Here is an 18,252-nt window from a genome sequence, read left to right on the forward strand (position 1 = left end):
TTTGTTAAATATATTGCACTTGTTTCATATCTTTATATGCTTACTATTGCCATTTTATGTAACGGTGCTGTACTAGAATTAAACAGGTATGATTCATCTTTTCTTCACAAGTTCAGAAAATGTATAACTTATGTTTGTAACCTTTAACATTAATATCTAGCATATGGGAAAATGTTCCACCTGAGAGTTAACCTTTAGAATATGGAGAATTTAAATTTCGTCCCGACTCTTTGCAGCTGGATTAAATTTGTATTTAAATGCTGAAAAGTGCAGAGTCATAAAATAAATCATAGTCTGATCATTGACATTTTAAATCTACAATCTTGTAATTGAATGTATACTGTTTAGGCTGAATCAATTTTCCGAATGCGAAAGGTCATCTTCCAAGGTTTCTACACAATTTTAAGCCCAACAGACAATCGAGTTCAACTTGGTACTGGCCTATCGCCCCCACTCACACAAGAAAATGACATCCTGCAGGGATCAGTCCTGAGTGCTTTCCTATTTGGAATCGCGAGCAAAGTACATCGTCCCGTCTTGTGATGCTTATATGTTGACGACTTCGCCATATACTGTAGATCCAAATCTCTCCCAGCCATAGAACGACATCTGCTGCTAACCATCAATCAGTTGTCTTGGTGAAGTGAAGATAATGGTTTTAAATTTTCTGTCGCAAAGACCACATTTCTCCACTTCAGCAGACTCCGAGGTGTATTTCCTCACCCTAACCTTTTTGTGGATAACAGTCCTCTTCCATTAGTATAGACTTTGATATTTCTAGGGTTGGTTTTAGGCAGACGTGACATGGAAACCACACATTCGATAATTTTGGACAAAATTTCAGCGATTACTGAACATTTTACTTATTTCAACCGGCACTGCCTGGGGAAACATACAACTGTGCAGTTACACTACTAAATTGATTGCCCTCAAGTCTAACAGTTATTAGATTCAAGGAGCTTTTGGAAGCACTGCAAAACACCACAGCTTTGCTTTGGTTCATGTGTTAGAATCTCCAGATTCATGGGTTTATTTAGAATCACTTAGACACTTTTTACTGAAGGAAAAGGCGACAACTATAAAATAAGAATAATTAAACTCGGTCAGATAATAAATATGACATGGCTAACCTGGTCTTTCACTGTTAACACAGGGCTGTTGATTACAAATTTATCAGAACATGACTTTGACTTGATTATAGCAGTTACACATGCAGCATTATTAATCTTCATCTGCCACAATTAATCTTCTTCATAATTCACTATACTCAGCCCAAAAACCACTTGATCTCAGAGACTACTAGTGTCCAGCTGCAGTGATGGTTCATGACTCCCCTTCCACTTTCCACCTGAATGACTCAGTATTAATTTTAAATTTTGAATTACTCTCATTGTTCACCATTGTGTGATGAGGTTTGAAGTGAGCCACAATAGTTCCATTTTGAAATCCTCTAGTAATTTCTGTGATACTCTTCCAGTAATTCTTAGCCACAATGTGAGGTTTTCTCTCTTAATTGATGGTGCTTGAAAAACCCGTGTGGAACTCATACCGAAATAAATTGGAAATGAATATTAAATTTTGTAGCTTGTAATATCTGAAAGAGAATATGTAAATTTGTTTGTCTCTAAAGCATACACACAGTAACCCTTGTTAATGAGCAAAATTGAATGTCATTGTATCATTCACATTTTCACTGCAAATATTTAAAAATAAATTAAATTTTATGACCTCAAAAGTCATTATACACTTGATTAAGGAAATCACTTCACTGGTAATTGAACCCCAGCTGCTTGCACCATAGGAAAACATACTATGAACTGAACTATTGCTGACAACATAAGTAAGCCTACTTTGTTACAAATGAGTCACATCCATGTATCATTTTTGTACTAGCATATGTACAAAAACTTATGAAATGCAGCCTAATGTAATGCCCTGTTAAATTGTAAAGAAAAACTCATCCTTTATATTAGCTTGCAAGAAATTATATTCAATCTTATAGCTTCATAAGGTTTCAGAACTCTTACAGTAACCGTTCAGATCAAATGAAGCAAGCATTTGATTTCTGGTAGCAGCATTCCCCCCCCCCCAAGAAAATGCTTCTTGTTCATCTTCTGCAATTCAATCCATGTTTTCAGAAACAGCAGAAGTCAGAAAAGACTAATTACTTGAGAGGCAAAAAAATAATCTTCCATAAAATACATTTTTGTTACTTTGTTATGCCATTAATGCTTCAGGAAAATGAACTTTCTATGCATTCTTTGTATTTCATATTGTAGTAATACATGACTGTGTTACACACATACTTTACATTAGAATTATGCCATGCATGCCCAACCCCAATATCTTTATTGTTGCCAAGGTTTGGCAAACCTTGAGAGACTGGTGACATCACAGCTTGTGCACACACTCACATTCTGTCTATCTACCATGTTCGACCAGCTTATAGAAATGGTGTGGAACCAGGATGCCCTCTCATGAACTTAACAGTGGCACTTTAAAAGGCAACTGGTGTGGAGAGACACGATGTTTCAGTGTGCGGAGTTAGACGAAGATGGAGTGCCAAGTGAATTGTAGGCAAAATAACCGCTGTAGTGTGTCCGGTTGAGTGACAAAGAGAGTTCAGTACAGGGATTATTATGACAAATAGAAGAGAACATTTGTATATAAAGATAATCAGGCCTGTGGTTTGTGAAGTAAACAGTTGTGACAGTGTGAAATTAATCCATTTTATGGTTTTAAATAAAGAACCTACTGTATAATGGCAGATTACATAACAATAATATAGTACATTATTATTGCAACTGTAAGCAGTGCAAAAAATGCAAGTAATAAAATAAGATTGATGTGTATATAATGTATAAGATTCAGTTTTTAAATAAGCATGACAATTTTTATGTAAAATATATATTTAAAATGAATAAGTAAAGAAATTTAGGTGGAGCATAAGAATTCTGGTGCATTTTTTCTGTTCTTGCCTCCACATTTAAATTTATGAATGCAGGAACAGCGTGAATGTTAATCATTTGGCTCAACAAACACTTTGAAAAATGAAACTTAAGAATTCTTACTTTTGTCATTCATTGGTACTCCATACACTGGTAGACAGACGAACCAGTCAGATAAAGTGCGTTGTGAGCCACCTAACTGAGGCTTGAGGCTTATGTTTACAGTCTGTTCACGCAAATATAATCAGAAGAGACATGATACAGTATAAGCTTGAGGAGGAGGGACATTCTAAGCTCACATGTTTGCATGCTTTGTTGCATATGGAGTGCTGCATCACATTTCTCTTGATTTTAATTGTGCACATGCACCATGTTGTAACTTGTGACTGTGTATCTGAAAGCTGAAGTGTGGTGTATATACTCAGTGGCTGACATTTAACACACCCCACTCTCCTCCACCTTCCTCGAGATTTGGCTAACACTTTTTAAAAAGTCACACTTAACCGCCGCATGAATGCTGTTATATCGGTAGTGTATGGTGAGATGGAAAACTGTTCCATCAAAATATGACATTTTACCTTTGCAAATGCCACCTGAAATTACCCATCCTGTTTGCCAGTTCTGCCAGCTCACAATAGGAGCAGAAACAGCATTAGTCAATGGCTTGTGACTCTTTTCTTGTTTGGAAGGCCCTGGGTTTAATGGAACTTGCTTAGTTTCTGCGCAAAGTGTGTGCCTTCATAGAACACATTTCAGCCATTTACTTGATTTTAAGGAAAATGTGGCTTAATAATGTTTGCACAATCACAAGTTCAGTTGCATTATGTCTTGTCACTGTTATATAATAAAGACATTGTTTAGAAAATTAGAAGAGTATTATCACATTACCTTTCTTTTTATGGGGAGGGGGAATTCTGATATCCAGTGTTTAGCTAAATCCATGGAGCATTAAGAGAGCAGAGATTTTGCTCACCTTAAGTTGCTAATGTAATGGTTACAAAGATTGTTGTGTGCAGTCTTACCAGTATATGTACACGTGCACGCACACCATATAACATTCATGTTTTTATCACCATTCAATTATTATTATAGGAGTGAATTGAATGTGAGGTCAGCACATGGGACTCTGGTAGTTTGGCTGCAAAATAATGCAGGGTACCAGCGCTGGGGACCCACTGATGATCGAGTAGAAGCGCTACTGGAAGCATTCAGGCCAGGTCGAGAGCGAGAACGAGATCGTCAGGAATTACTCTCACCTCAGAGAAATGATGCAGGTGATGCTGTCTCCACCCCTGTTCCAAACCCCCAAACTCCTCCAGATAACAAATTACCTGTACCTGAAAGGCAAGTGTAGAGTGCTTTGAGATAAATGTGAACTGTGAATCTGTACAAAATTGTGACCCTCTGGCAGCAAAGACCTTTATGAGAGGCCATAATGTGAGAATGAATGTTTGGACCAGTTGTGAAACTTAAAATATGATCTCTCTATCATAGGATCTAAATCCTGCGCTTACTTGATGATAGTTTTTGTATTTTTTATGAATTGGTTAAAAGCCAATGCTTTTACTTTTGGCAGCCTAGAACCTGGAATGTCTGTGTGGGAATATGAATCTAAATTTTGCAAATTTGAGATACTTATATGTTTCTTTTATGGGAAAGGTATACCTGCAATAGTCCTTTTACCATACCAGGTGAGTGGTGTTTTAGAATTACTTTTAGGTAGTACTACACTTTGAACTCATTTTGTAAGTAACTGTAGCTCATACTTTATGTAGATGTCACATGTTTTTAAAACATACCTTTAGAGAGAGTATTTTTTAATTTGGTTTGTAAAGAGTGGACCATGAAATGAGGGCAGTTTTATTTAGTGTTTGAAGATATATGAGGTGATTTTTTTTAAAAAAAGATTAGGCTACATTATTTTCTGACATGTCTTAGAAAATGTAAAATACAAGGTGGTCAGAAAATCACATAACTAATAAACACACGTATCTCTGTGACTTTGGTAGAGCCCACACAGGTCACGTCATGTTGTAGCCTGCTCGTGCCAGCCTGTCAGTTTTATTTCAACAGGTGAAGTACAAGGATGTTTTTCACAAATACAGTGAATTTCTTTATCAAACACTAGCTGATATCTTGTTCTTATGTAACTTGTCAGAATGAGTTTAGGTATACGTGTCGTGATTCTCCTGTGCCAAACAAATAGACAGTATCTCACCTGGTGAACTGTTTCCATGGCACAGGAACTCTCACCAGGTTGCATCATACTTGAGGAAAACAGTGAATGCAGTGGACACTGACTGTAATACTGGTTGTTGTTTTGTTGTTTCTTTTTTATTTCAGGGGTTTGGGGGGGGGGACAGATATGACGTGTCAGAAATGGGTTGCATGACTTTTTGATCACTCTGCATTTAGTCATTAGAAACATGTTAAATGTTTTCACCATTAGGTTCTTCAGCTAATTACAAACATTGCACCAGATCAGTTACAACTCTGTGACAAGGGCCGTCATGAATGGACTTGTACAATTGCGTGTTTTTCGCTCTGTGTTGTAACTTGTTTTGTGGTCAGTTTGCAAAGATGTTCTTCAGGAACCCCAGCATAAAATGATCATATGGGTGTAAATCAGACTGCAAGGTTGTCATGAATGCCCACAATTGACATTTCAGGAAATTTACAAAATTATGACATCCTGAAATGTCTCACGAAGAAAGTCCAGGTGCTCTCCATAATCACGGTGTGTTCGTGTATAAACCCTTTTTCCAATAAGTGAGGCAAAAAGTAATTTTCCAGTATATTGTGATATCTTCTGTATTCATGTTTTGTTTTTTTAAAAAAACGTATGGGACTAATCAGCCCATGACTTGAGAGAGCACACCACGTCATAACTTTTTCACCATGAAACAGTACTTCCTGCAGTTGATGAGGGTTTCCCACAACGAAAAATCTGCAGTTTTGTGTATTCATTACACCATTTGAATGAACAATGTGTGCTTCATCTTTTAATCATGTGTTATGCAGTATTTCAGCCTCTGTAAGCTGAAGACAGCTGTGTTAATTCTGTTTAGTAAGCTGTGGGTACTGAATGTTGTAGAAGAATAAGGACATATCAGTTGTTAGCATTCAACTGATGTTCTTCAGATTTGCAGGTGCTGACTTGCTTTCCATTGGTTTTGTAGGGCTCCTTACCATTTTCATTCAAAAATGGTTTCTTCTAATGAAAATCACTTGCGCAATTTCAGAGCTATGTCCTGCACAGTGCCCAGTTTGTGTTAAAATGAGCCTTGATACATCTTCGCATTAGGGTGACATTTTTCAGTTCTACATAAAACTACAGAACGTTACTCTGTTGTTCTGTGGTTAGACAACACTTTTCATCTGTTTCATTTTTCAATATGCTCCTAAGCAACAAGAAGCTATCATCTCATGGTCCATTCTTCTAATCCAGATCCATCATACTTGTACCTGAAACAAAGAGAACATTTTTTTAAAAATATGTGATAAATTAAACACAAAAGCATATAATTGTGGAACATTTCCTTTGTGAGTTGGAAAATTCTTGCTCTTTTCACTAACTGCTACTGCTTCACCCATGCACTTTTCATCTGTAGTGTTTCCAGTGAAGTAAACAAACTAGTGTGAATCTTTTTATCTGCAAGAGTTTAGTGACAGATTTTTAATGAATCTGTGTGTGTTTCTTTCAACCTGTCACTTAGACACTTACATACTATACAGTTCTCTTGAAATTTTATATTGTATATATTTTATTGTGTATTATAGGGAACAGATTTTACACACATAACTGCATAGTTTATAACTTGTTTCCATTTTATGTATATGGAATCAGTTTGCCATAGCAAAATATAGTTATATTTATTTGTATATAGCAAATGTTTTAGCTGATAACCTGATAGTGAAGCAACTTGGAAGTAGAGTATTTTTAAGATTAAATTTGGATTGCAAAGAAATGTGATGGTGTTAAACAGGCACTGAGTCATCGGAATGCAATTCGTACATGAAAAGATGAAAGTAATCTCAGAGTCTTAAGTATCTTTGCAATTAAATTTATAATAACAGTTCTAACAAACAGCTCAAAGTTTAATGAAGTTGGTACAAGGTGGCTGTTTTCCGGGTTGTTGTGCCGTGTAGTCTGGTAGAAGTTTACTGACACTTCAGAAGTCCTTGCTGCCTCCATCATAAGGGTGTTTAGTTACTCATTGTCCTGATGATGGAGGCAACTACAACCTGTGAAACGTTGTTAAACGTCTACCAGATTACACGGCACAACAACCTGGAAGACAGCCATCTTCAGACTCACTGCCGTGAAAACCTCAAATCCTACATGTTAGTACAATGCTGGTGTAAGTAAATGATATTAAGATTGCACAAGCAGATGTAATTTGGTTTCAGGAGCAGTAATGACATGTCTATGTACAAGTCAGTATATTACAATAAATTACATGCTTGTTCAAAGTACAGCTGCACGTGATTACTCTCAGATTAATTAATTCCACATTCAGAGTTGCATGTTTTGACAATCTGGACTGGTTGTGTAATAACAATAACATCCACAATTATTTTTACAAAATGAATCTCTTTTGTGGTTTCCATCTGAATTTTGAATTTGGGACATAAAATTCCACATTATTTTTAATGTGTGTAAGCTATAGTTGTTATGTCATTATGATCAATTTAGGAGACTGATATATTTTCAGCATGTAGTACCTAATTTTTTTTTTTTATTTTAGTTCTGGTACTTTTCTGAAACCAGTTTCGATCACCTAGTCTCATACCACTTTGCAAGATCAAATATTGCCATATTAGTATATGACATATCTTTCTTTATAAGTAATGGTTGAAGCACTGTTAATACTGCCTATTATTGTTTATTTTCATCATCTCTTTCCTTTTGTGAAGTTCATGTATGTCCAAAGCGAGGATCATTTCTGCAGTTTACCGAATCTGGGTCTCATGCATTGACAGCACAGTGGGTAAAGTTGTTTAATTTAGTGGTTTTGATCAGTTTGCTTGTTACATTCAGTGAGCAAATATTTTCAGAAGAGTGTTGTTTCAACTGTAGTCGCTTTGGTCTCAGACATTTTCACCCACTTTCCCTCTGTTCGGTGAAATAAAAGTCCGGTCTGTTTTAGGTGCTGTTATTTTGTACTCTGAATTTTTGTGTCCAATAACATTTATGTTAAATTAATTTTCTGACCAACAGTCCCACTGGCTGCAACTTAAGTAGGGGGGACCCCCCCCCCCATTTCCCCTCATAGCAGAACAGCAGCACTACAACAACTGCCTTCCAGTCCAGTGTTGTTATTGTATTTCATTTGTACTGAATTAGAAACATTTTAGCTGAAACTCTGTCCTCTACTAATGTTACATTTGTGGGGCTTAACACGAACTTCTTCAAATGCAGGGAGTTGCTTAAAAACATTTGCAGTATTTGACCCTGGTGGTGTAGAAGGAAAGAAAAGAGAGCAAGGAAGGACAACCACAGTTATTTTAATTTGTTAGGTTAGGGTGTCTATAAATCAGTTATTGCAAAGTACCTCAAAATTTGGCCAGACATCCCTGCAAATGGCTTCCCTCATCCAAAACAAAAACCCCACTGTATATATCATGGTTTGTAATGCATCACTACATTACTACTCACACCTCCACATTCTTTTATACAATGTCGATTATTTGAATGAAAGAAAGATGTGGAATTGTTATTGGCAAATATAATTCCATCTGTTGGATATTAGTATGTTTTGTTCAGAGTCTGCTGGAGAATTGAAATAATCACTTCATTCACTGGCTCTACTCTTTGTTATCTCTGAATTGATAACTTCCAGTTTGATTCTTCAGTTTTCTCTTGAATGATTTTTTGACTCAAATTCATAATCAAACATATGACACCCTTTCCTTCTAATGTTACATTGGCTTACTTAGGTCAAAATCATATCTAGGATTAATATAGTAAAACTTTAAATTAAGCATATTATTCTAAATGTTTATTTGGTGATAGCATGCATTGAAATTGTTATCATTCATGAATTACTCAAAAACTGACCCTTGCATAACTCCATGTGTCGTCCCCCATTTTGGACTTGTACTGTCCCCCACCTTTTGTTTTCTGATTGTAAGATTGCATGTTAACCATTTTGCAGAAGTTTCTGGAATGCTATAAAAGTCATTAAGATTTCATGATTTATGCAGTCAAAAGCTTTTGCTAGATCACAGAGTATTCCTACATGCATTTTTATATTCTTAGTTACCTTGAATGCTACATTATTAGTGAATAAATCTTTCCAAAAGCCAAACTGTTCGGGGACTGATATGATGTTCTGTAATGACAGAACCTGTTTTACATGATCATCTCTAATGTTTTAGAGACATTGTTCAACATTGAGACAGGCCTGTAATTAGTAATACAAGATGTGTAATTTTTGAGTAGTGGTTTTACTGTTGGGATTTTAGGACAGGGAAGAAGCTTGTGTGCGGTGAGTGGTTAGAAAAAGACTTTGACAGGAGACTAATTTGAAATGAACATGCCTTCAGAATTTTAGTTGTTATTTTATCACAACTTGATAGGGTTTTTTTTTTATATGAGGGAACGAATTGTACTTTTTATCTCAGCTTCAATGGTAGAAATAAGTTTAATTGCAGGGAATTGTTTGGGAAATTAATATTTTTAAAAGTGAGATTGCATCTTGTTTCTCTGTTTGATGTAAATTTAAATGTTATGTGGTCGTTAGAAAGAAATTGTTGAAACCACCAGCAACTTTTCCTCAATCCTTCACTTTGACCTGTCACAGCCATGGATTAATATTTTTAATGTTGGACATTTATGGAAGATGATACTGGTAAACAAAACAGTATGTGTGAGATTTCATGTTCTCATGGTAGTGAGTGTGAGATTTTGTGCCATGTAGTTTGGTAGAAATTTTACCAGTGTTTCAGAGGTGCTTCTATCATCAGGGTGATGGTCATCCTGATGATGGAGACAGCAAGCACCTTTGAAACATCAGACTACATGGCACAACATCCCAGGAGAGAGTTGTCTTTAAAATAGTATACATATGAACTTAGAAAATGTGAAAATGGCTTTATTATGAGTTGTTCTTTGTAGTCAAATGGATTTTTACAATTTCATAGGTGTTTACTAGCCTCCATCATCAGGGCAAAGATAGTGATCATCCTGATGATGGAGGCAGTAGCCCCTCTGAAATGTCAGTAAACTCTGACACAACACAACAACCCAGAAGACAACCATCTTCATGTCCACTGCCATCAGAACCTGAAACCTTACAAACAATGTTGTGACCACTTTATGTCCTGTTGGTGAAACTTTTATTTTCATTCATACATGGAACACTTGTCCTGCATATTACAATGAAAGGTTAATTATGTTCTTTTTGACCTTACTGGCCCCTTCATGCATGGCATGTGTGAAAGACTACATTTATGAAATTCATTAGCCTCCTAATAAAACCATATTACATCATAAATTTAATGTCTGTGTGAATGTTTCATGTTTCAACAGAGTTCATGTAAGTCAGTACCATGTAACAAATGTTGATACACTGGCACCACCTCACTCTGTCACAGTCTGGTACATGCAGAACACAATACAATAAAAGTCCATCTTCAAACCCAATACTTGACTCTTGATTTAGTATTTTAAAAGACTAATTATACCATACACGCTATGGTTTCACAGTAAAGATTGTTTTGCGGCAAACTCTCGGCATATAATGAAAGCAAGTGAACAATTGCTGCAGAAGGTTTTACTTAAAAGTTGTTTGATCTTCCACAAGTTTATGCTAACATTAATATTACTTTTATATTTAATTACATTTCTGACTGTAAGACAGGAAGATGAAAGCCAATTATTCACCTGAATTGTACTTGTGTAATATGTTATTCTCATATTTGTAATGATATTAAGAAGTTTCTCTAAAAAAAATTTGAACCAGTAAGAAAACTCAACCAGTTCAATATACGTGCCATGCTCCACAGGATTGAATGTTATAAATGCAGAATAAAACTAAATAATTGGATTATATAACAAATAGAGTCATAAAGTCAAGTCACTTTAATATTTTTCTATAAATTATATATCAAAATTTATTGAGTCTGTTGTTACTTACACTTTGCAGTGTTCAGCATTTGTCCTGGTCTTTCTGACTTCCTTCTGCCTGTGTTTGCATTCGTCTTCACACAGTTTTTTTTACACTCTCTTTTCTAGAAATTATACAGTAAGACTTGCAATTTGAGATTCTCATGGCAGTGAATATGTTAGTTATTGTCTTGTGGGATGTGATGTTTGGTTTCATAGGTGGTACCATACATTTTGGAGGAACATGCTACCTCCATCTCCAGGGTGCAGATGGAGGCATTACTTTCTTCCAAAACATTGGTGATACCATGGTATCACAACTCAGAAGAACACAATAAACAGCTGAACATAATTTGAAAATGTTTCAAAATTGTTTCTGTATGTGGTGAGTTTATTTTCTAGTGGTTCCGTGTAGAGTTCATCTAAAATGTCTTCATTAGTTAGAATGCATCAAAGAACAAAAATTTGCATAAGCCAGAGGATTCAAAAGAGGGGTAACATGTGTTGATGATAACATGTTCTGGGTGGCCACTGACTGAAATTATTAGGGTTAAATAGCAGATTGATTAGCATATTCATACCTTCAAGCCTGTCTGAATGTATTTCATTCTGATGAAATCAGGAAACTTGTGAATCAGTGGGCCAGATACATTGAAAAGCATAGTAAATGTGTCACACTATAGTAATAATAATAATAGTTTATAATGATATTGCCTTTATTTGTCTTCACATAGTTTGTATTTGCCATCTGTACTTACTTTATGTGGCCTACACTGTTTTAGGACATGTTTCTCCTTCATTGTGGTTGCTAAAGCAAGCCCATTTTCTGATATCAGCTGCAGTCAAATACTCATTTAATTCTTTGAAAATCTGAATTCCAAGTGCTCATTTGTGAATTGTATCTCCTAAATTTAGAAATTTTCTTCCTAATTGCTGTACATTATGGTACTTCAGTGCTGTGTAAAAATTTAACAGTAGTATTGTCATAATTTCAGTTTGCAAAGAAAACAGGTAATTCATATGGTATTAGATTTTGATATTCATTACCACTTAATGGTATCACCATTTTATTTTCTGTAATGGGCTTTTTAAAATACTTGATTGTGTATGCTTTCTGTTGGGTGGTATATTCTTTCCTTAAAATATGTATAATGGTGATTCGGATATATTCTCATTATTTTCATAGTTTGAACCTGGATGTGAAATGTGAGAAATTTAAAACATGAACATGGGTTGTATTAATGTTTTTGAACCTATTTATTCTTCTACATACAGGTGATATTACTGAACAATTAAGAAACCATTTTGCCTTTTCATGTGTTCCTTGCATTAAGTGCATAACATGAACCCATAATTTGGGGGGGGGGGGGTCACATCAGTCTGTCCAGTTTTGGATTATGTCTCTAATAGTCGTAAAAGATACAAAATTGTGTGAGCCATGTAAAACTGGAAAGAAAGGAATCGCATCAAAATCTATCCAACTTAAAGCAGTACCAGTAACATTTTCCTTCCACTTGACACTGGCTTGGGATTGCCCATTAAAATATCAGTGGCAAATATGTTAGCTTACACATTAACAACGCTGCATTAAATTCACCCACCTGTATGTGATAAAATCAATAGAGTCAATGCCAAGCACTTATTCCCATGTTGTATTATATTCCTTTTCAAAGCCATTAGCATTAGAGTGGTCACTGGAGAGGCTGCCAGATGCTCATACTGGGTGTATGCCCTCTGGTCATATAGCAAGATTATTGTGTTGGTGCTTGCAGTCCAAAGTAGATGTAACAACATATTTTTTATTAAAAAAATAATGCGTGAGATCCCAGTTGCCCACCTTTCTGACTTACCCAGAGTCCCAGGTGCACCCCATCTTTTATAGCTAGTTTGGCTCTTTCTATGGAGCAGGCAGGCAAGGCGAAACCACAGTGGTATTTTGCTAGTAAATCCCCGTAATGGGGTGCCAACCAATCCTAGGATTGACGACCAAAAAAATGGAGCAAGCACACCTAGGGACAGAGGGTGAGCCAGATTTTTGGCCGATGGCACCCATCAGAGCATGCGGCCATGGCCTCTGTTCACCTTTGTTTCAATTCAACATATGTACATAGATTGCAAATTCTCAGGGGAATGGAGAATTTTCTCCAGTCCTGTAGACAAAGTATAATTAATACACCACTGTAGAGTCAGTTGCCAGCGTGATCATCATCGGGCAGTGGAGCCAACAACCAAATGAATATACCAAGATGCTAGCATGAGGTTGTATCTCCAACTCCCACCTGAAGCCCTGTGGTGTCATATCATGGATATGGACACTGCTTTGAAGTTTGGATGATGATCCTGGACTGGGCAAGCGTACAGGTTGGTGAGTTCTCTGGTGGCAGTCGCAAGCAAGTACAGGAAAGATGTACTTAACAAACAGTTTAAATTAAATCCGTGGCGTAACAGCTCCAGAGAGCCAAAGCCGACTACCTTGACTGCTGGCCTCACGTTCACACGCCTAAGCAGAGGTGAACGATCATCCAACCAGATCTAGGGTGACGTGTGGTCAGCACGACGAACCCCCAGCCATTGCTTGTTTTCCTGACCGGATTACGCTACTTATCGTTGCTCCCCAATTTCCTCACGATGCTTGGTTGGCACCGGTCCCATACACTGGTCGAAAGCTTGTGAGAAAATTTCTTCTCCCCCGAGACTTGAACCAGCGCGCATTCCATATTGCCGGTCCGAAGCATGATGCCTCAGACCACGCGGCTATGGCGCGGGACTAACAAACAGTTTTTTAACCAAAATGATGAGTAACAGCAGTCAAACCCTTGATTCAGATGGTCAGGCCTAGGGAGTGGGTGCATCTGTCCTGGACACTTCTTTGTTCAAGACTACTTGAAGAAGAGCTTCTGTAGGTTTTTATCTGTGGGGTTATTTATTTGTATCAGCAAATGGACCAGCTCTGGAATATTCCTTAGTTTAACAAACACAGGTCACTATTCTAATTGGTATTTCCTTATGTTTCCACGTGACATATGCAGCTGGTCTGGCATAGCGTACTTTGAACCATTCAGAGTCAAGTTTACTTGTACTTCAACCACTCTAGTTAAACATTGTCAGAGACAACATACAAGAGATACTGAGTTACAAATATATGTACATATTGTTTTCCAGTACTTGCAGCATTTGCTACATATATCCATTGTATAATTAATAAACAGTATTTACTGTATCCTAATTTTTCTTATATTAATGGCCCTTTATAACAGTCATATATAATAATGGTTCCACAGTAAACTGTCTAAATTAAGTATGTCCCAAATAATGATAAAGGAAAATGTCAAACTCAGCCAGAAACAACATTTTCCCTTTGTATAATTTTTTACTTGTCACAGACTTACTACTTGTCTTCCAGTTTTAAATTATGTGAAATTTCAGTATAGTTAATGTATCAGATAAATAAAAGGTAAAGTTCTTCCCATGTTTAAACACAACATCATGGAGGTAGAAACCTTTGTAAAATGCAAATGTTGACATTGGATGGAAATGTTCATTATTACTTTTTCACCTTTCATGTCCTAATTTATTTATATTATAAAAATTGTGTGTGACTGAGCAAATCGAGTATAAACTATTTTATTTCAGAAATTGCATATTATTGTTAATAAGGTTATAGAGCAAGATCTGATATTTCATCATGATAGTCGAGGGTTGTAGAGCCGAGAAGCAAAAACAGTCAAGGATTTGTGAACTATTCCACAGGAACTGCACATTGAAAACATTCAGAAGTTAACATACTAAATGTACAGATTAAGTAATACCATATTTTTTCATAGTTTATTTGGAATTTTGGTTACAGTGCTGAGAGTCTGCCATATTTTCAGTTCCTCGCATATAAATAAATGTTTGTAAAATTTAATTTTGTGTTGTGGAATTTGGAAACTTCTCTTAGGTACCAAAATTCAAAATATGAGTACATGTAACACTATAAAATCAGTAACATATCAACATTGTTTGTCCATTTTGTTCACTGCATAAAAAGATCTGTTAATGTTAATTCCATTGAAGAACATGTACATTTGTTTGGCAGCTACCATGTCTGGACCACCTCATTTCAAATTCAGGATTTAAAGTCATATTGGTATTGAAGTTATGCAATAATACCAGAGATCACTTATGATAACTTTATTGTATAATATAAATTATAGATTTTTATTGTATGTATATATGTACATTTGCAATAGGTTCTAGAATTTTATCTGTTTAGAATGAAATTTTTGTTTGAAAAAATTAAGATCAGTAATAAAATAGTGTTTTAAAGAAATGTTGTGTTACACAAATCACTTCATGCATTCAGGTATGCGACTTACTAATGAACACTTGGAAGGATGCATGCTTGAGAACCAGTGTTGTAAACCTCAGATCTCATATTAGATCTATATACCAAACTTTTTCCTGCATAGAACTTTCCCACAAATTAAATTTGAAAACCATTGCTTTAGCCCAAGGCCTAAAATATGACTTTTGGTCATATGCTGGACTGAGGAAATGAAATATAAATGCCTTATATTCACTTCTGGGCAAATGGTTTACAGTGAAAGATTACTGTTCATCACGTGTGCAGTCTTGTTATAACCAGTATCTCACTCTGCAATCCAACTGATGGTGGGCATTACAATCAGTGTTTCAGATTATAAGAAAATACAATTCAAAGGCATTAAAATGATCTGTATTATTCCATCTTATAGCAGCATGAGGAAAATGTTTGCCAACTCTTTGTTTGTGGTAAGAGAGGCACGTGCATGGGAGGATTCTATCAAAATCGTCAGAAGTTAAACAGTTAATAAGTTTGGACATGTTTTTAATCCAATGTCACCTTTTCCTTTGGAAATGGCAATCTCAGGTATTCAGTACTTTCAGCATCAGTAGCTTTATGCAACGTGTGGAATGATTTGTTTTCGTATGCCTACGTTCTTTCATGGCAAGTATTTGTATATTGATATATGCTTATGGCCATGTATAGTACCCCTTGTAACGTGACAATTTGTGATGTCTTTGACAAATCAGGGTGTGCTGCTGGTGAAAGAGGGTTGCAGAACACTGGTCTTGTGTCAGGTCATGCAAAAATGCAATTTTAAATTCCTGCAACAATCACACCACAATACAAAGGCGTTTTAATTTATTAATATTCTACCAATTTTAGTAGCACATAAGAGCAATCAATCACTACTGTGATTTAGATTGTAGTGTGTTGCCAGACCAAAGCATTCCGAATTTTACCACCGAGCTTTAGGGTGCATGTCAAAATTAGCAGTGGTTACATTATATTCTTTCAGTACTAGGACATGCCATTTTACATGTTCTCATGAAGTCTGTTAAATATAAACACATTAGCACAGATGTAGATTTGCAAGGGAAACTACATTACCTACCGCTATAACTAAAATTAATACAAGTTCACATTTCTCTTAAAAGCAGACAAGTTTGTAACACTATAAATAAACTGAGATTACGAACTGTGAAGTACGTACTTTGTGTTACATAACAAGACTTTATGTAAGTCATCATATCCATACATAAATATTAGAACAGTACTGCCAAAAATTGGCATCGCGGGAATAAATGTTTGCTGAAAAAAGTTGGTTGTGTTGTATTCTACATAATAATCCATGTTGGTATCATCGGAGGACCACTTCGGACAACCACGTGTCGTTGGCGTCCAAATTCTCAAAGTAGCCGGGTTAGTTCAGTTAGTATAGTGACAGACTAAGGACTGGATGACGGGTTAGAGAATTTTTCTTGTACCTTCTGCTTTGGGGCCCACCCAGCCTTTTGTCATGGGTACCGGGGCCCTTTCCCGGCGTAAAGCGTGGCCGGGGCGTGACCCTAACCACTCAACTGTATCTATTGCCGAGGTTAAAAGTGAGTAGGAGTTATACTTTCTCCAAAGGCCAAGGTGGCGTTTAACGGGACAGCTTTACTTTTATTTTAGGGGCACAGACAAAACTAACATGCACATCGGTAAGTAAATGTTATCAGTTGGCAACGGTTACGGCCTATGACGCCAATGTGTATTGTGCTGCCAACTGTCGGCATATCATGAAACTACTGTGAGACCGATCTGTTGGTAAAAATTGCTTTGGAACATGATTCCAGCCATTTCCATAGTGTTCAGTCGGTAATAACGTTACCTTCCATCAAAATTAACCACCCCCTCCCTAAAACAGTTAATTTTAAAAGTCTGAAGATGACTGTCTTCTGGGATATTGCACCATGTCGTCTGGTAAAAATTAACGGACGTTTCAGAGGTGCTTACTACCTCAATCATCATGGCGATGCCATTATGGTTGGATGGATGGATCGAGCATGTCTGAAACATCAGTCACTTTCTACCGTAGTGCGTGGTACAACATCGCAGAATTTAGTCAGCTTCATTCCAGCCACTGATAACCATAATTATCACCCTGATTGTGCAGAGGAACTTCTCTGCTTTTAAAATTAAATATGCGTGTGCTATTTAAGATCAGAATCACGGCATTCAGTCAGGGGAAAGTTTCTTAGCATTATTTGCTCCACAAAATATGCACAGCAATCTCCACTTTCTATGCAGCCCACAGACCATAAGCACCAGCGTATGATTCGCAATGTTGCAAGTCCTTGCCTGCCTTCCAAGTTCTTCAAAACACTCAAACTTCAGGTCGAAGTTCCACGTGACTGACCTTCACCAGACACGTTTCAGCATCTGCGCCTGTCTTAAAGCGAACAGTTTCGTCTAAATGGGAGGTTAAGTTCTCGGTCGGCGTTAAGGCGTCCAGGAACCCAGGAACCTGAGGCTTACTAATCGCCCTGATGATGGAGGCAGCAGGAAACTCTGAAACGTTGGCACGGCGCACCAACCCAGAAGACATCCGTCGTGAATTCTGATATTCGTCTTCTGAGATCGTCGCAATCTTTCCACGGCTGCTGAAGATAATACAAACTCGTTTGTTTCGAAGTCAGCAGCGCAAAACATTTCCTAGGTTTTCGTTCATTCGACAAAGTTTTTTGGACGGAATCAAATTCGTTCTCGCTTTTCCTGTAATGTCTTGCCTTTCCTTCGCCTTGCAAATGAACTAACTCGTCAGTGACCTAGACAGTGGCTCCGCAGTCCTTGAAGGACCTTGGCCGACCCACATGTGGGGAGGTTTCTTGATCTGTTTCGACATT

The 18,252-nt window shown here is 36.8% G+C and overlaps 1 protein-coding gene and 1 long non-coding RNA gene across 12 annotated transcripts in view; one reads left to right on the forward strand and one right to left on the reverse strand.

Annotated features, from left to right (window-relative positions):
* Pcif1 (Phosphorylated CTD-interacting factor 1) overlaps positions 1-7,424 on the forward strand; it is a 28,006-nt gene extending 20,582 nt beyond the window's left edge. The window contains exon 12 of one of the 4 annotated variants that reach the window (XM_022083012.2): positions 4,041-7,424. In XM_022083012.2, the coding sequence (XP_021938704.1) occupies positions 4,041-4,302 (262 nt within the window). In that variant the 3' untranslated portion in view covers positions 4,303-7,424. Of the gene's footprint in view, positions 1-348 lie in introns of all 4 variants that reach the window. The other 3 variants (XM_022083013.2, XM_022083014.2, XM_022083015.2) reach the window with 3 other exon arrangements.
* LOC110839133 (uncharacterized) overlaps positions 1-17,280 on the reverse strand; it is a 28,640-nt gene extending 11,360 nt beyond the window's left edge. Inside the window, exons 1-2 of one of the 8 annotated variants that reach the window (XR_015537398.1) lie at positions 5,167-5,300; positions 3,971-4,285 (exon numbers count right to left, since the gene is read on the reverse strand). This is a non-coding gene — a long non-coding RNA (uncharacterized LOC110839133). Of the gene's footprint in view, positions 1-3,970 lie in introns of all 8 variants that reach the window. The other 7 variants (XR_015537399.1, XR_015537402.1, XR_015537401.1 and 4 more) reach the window with 7 other exon arrangements.
* Between the last annotated feature and the right edge of the window lie 972 nt (positions 17,281-18,252).

This window comes from Zootermopsis nevadensis, unplaced genomic scaffold (assembly GCF_977971745.1).
Source record: "Zootermopsis nevadensis isolate Lab colony 2312 unplaced genomic scaffold, Znev_1.0 Znev_ptg000002l, whole genome shotgun sequence".
Classification (NCBI taxonomy): domain Eukaryota; kingdom Metazoa; phylum Arthropoda; class Insecta; order Blattodea; family Termopsidae; genus Zootermopsis; species Zootermopsis nevadensis.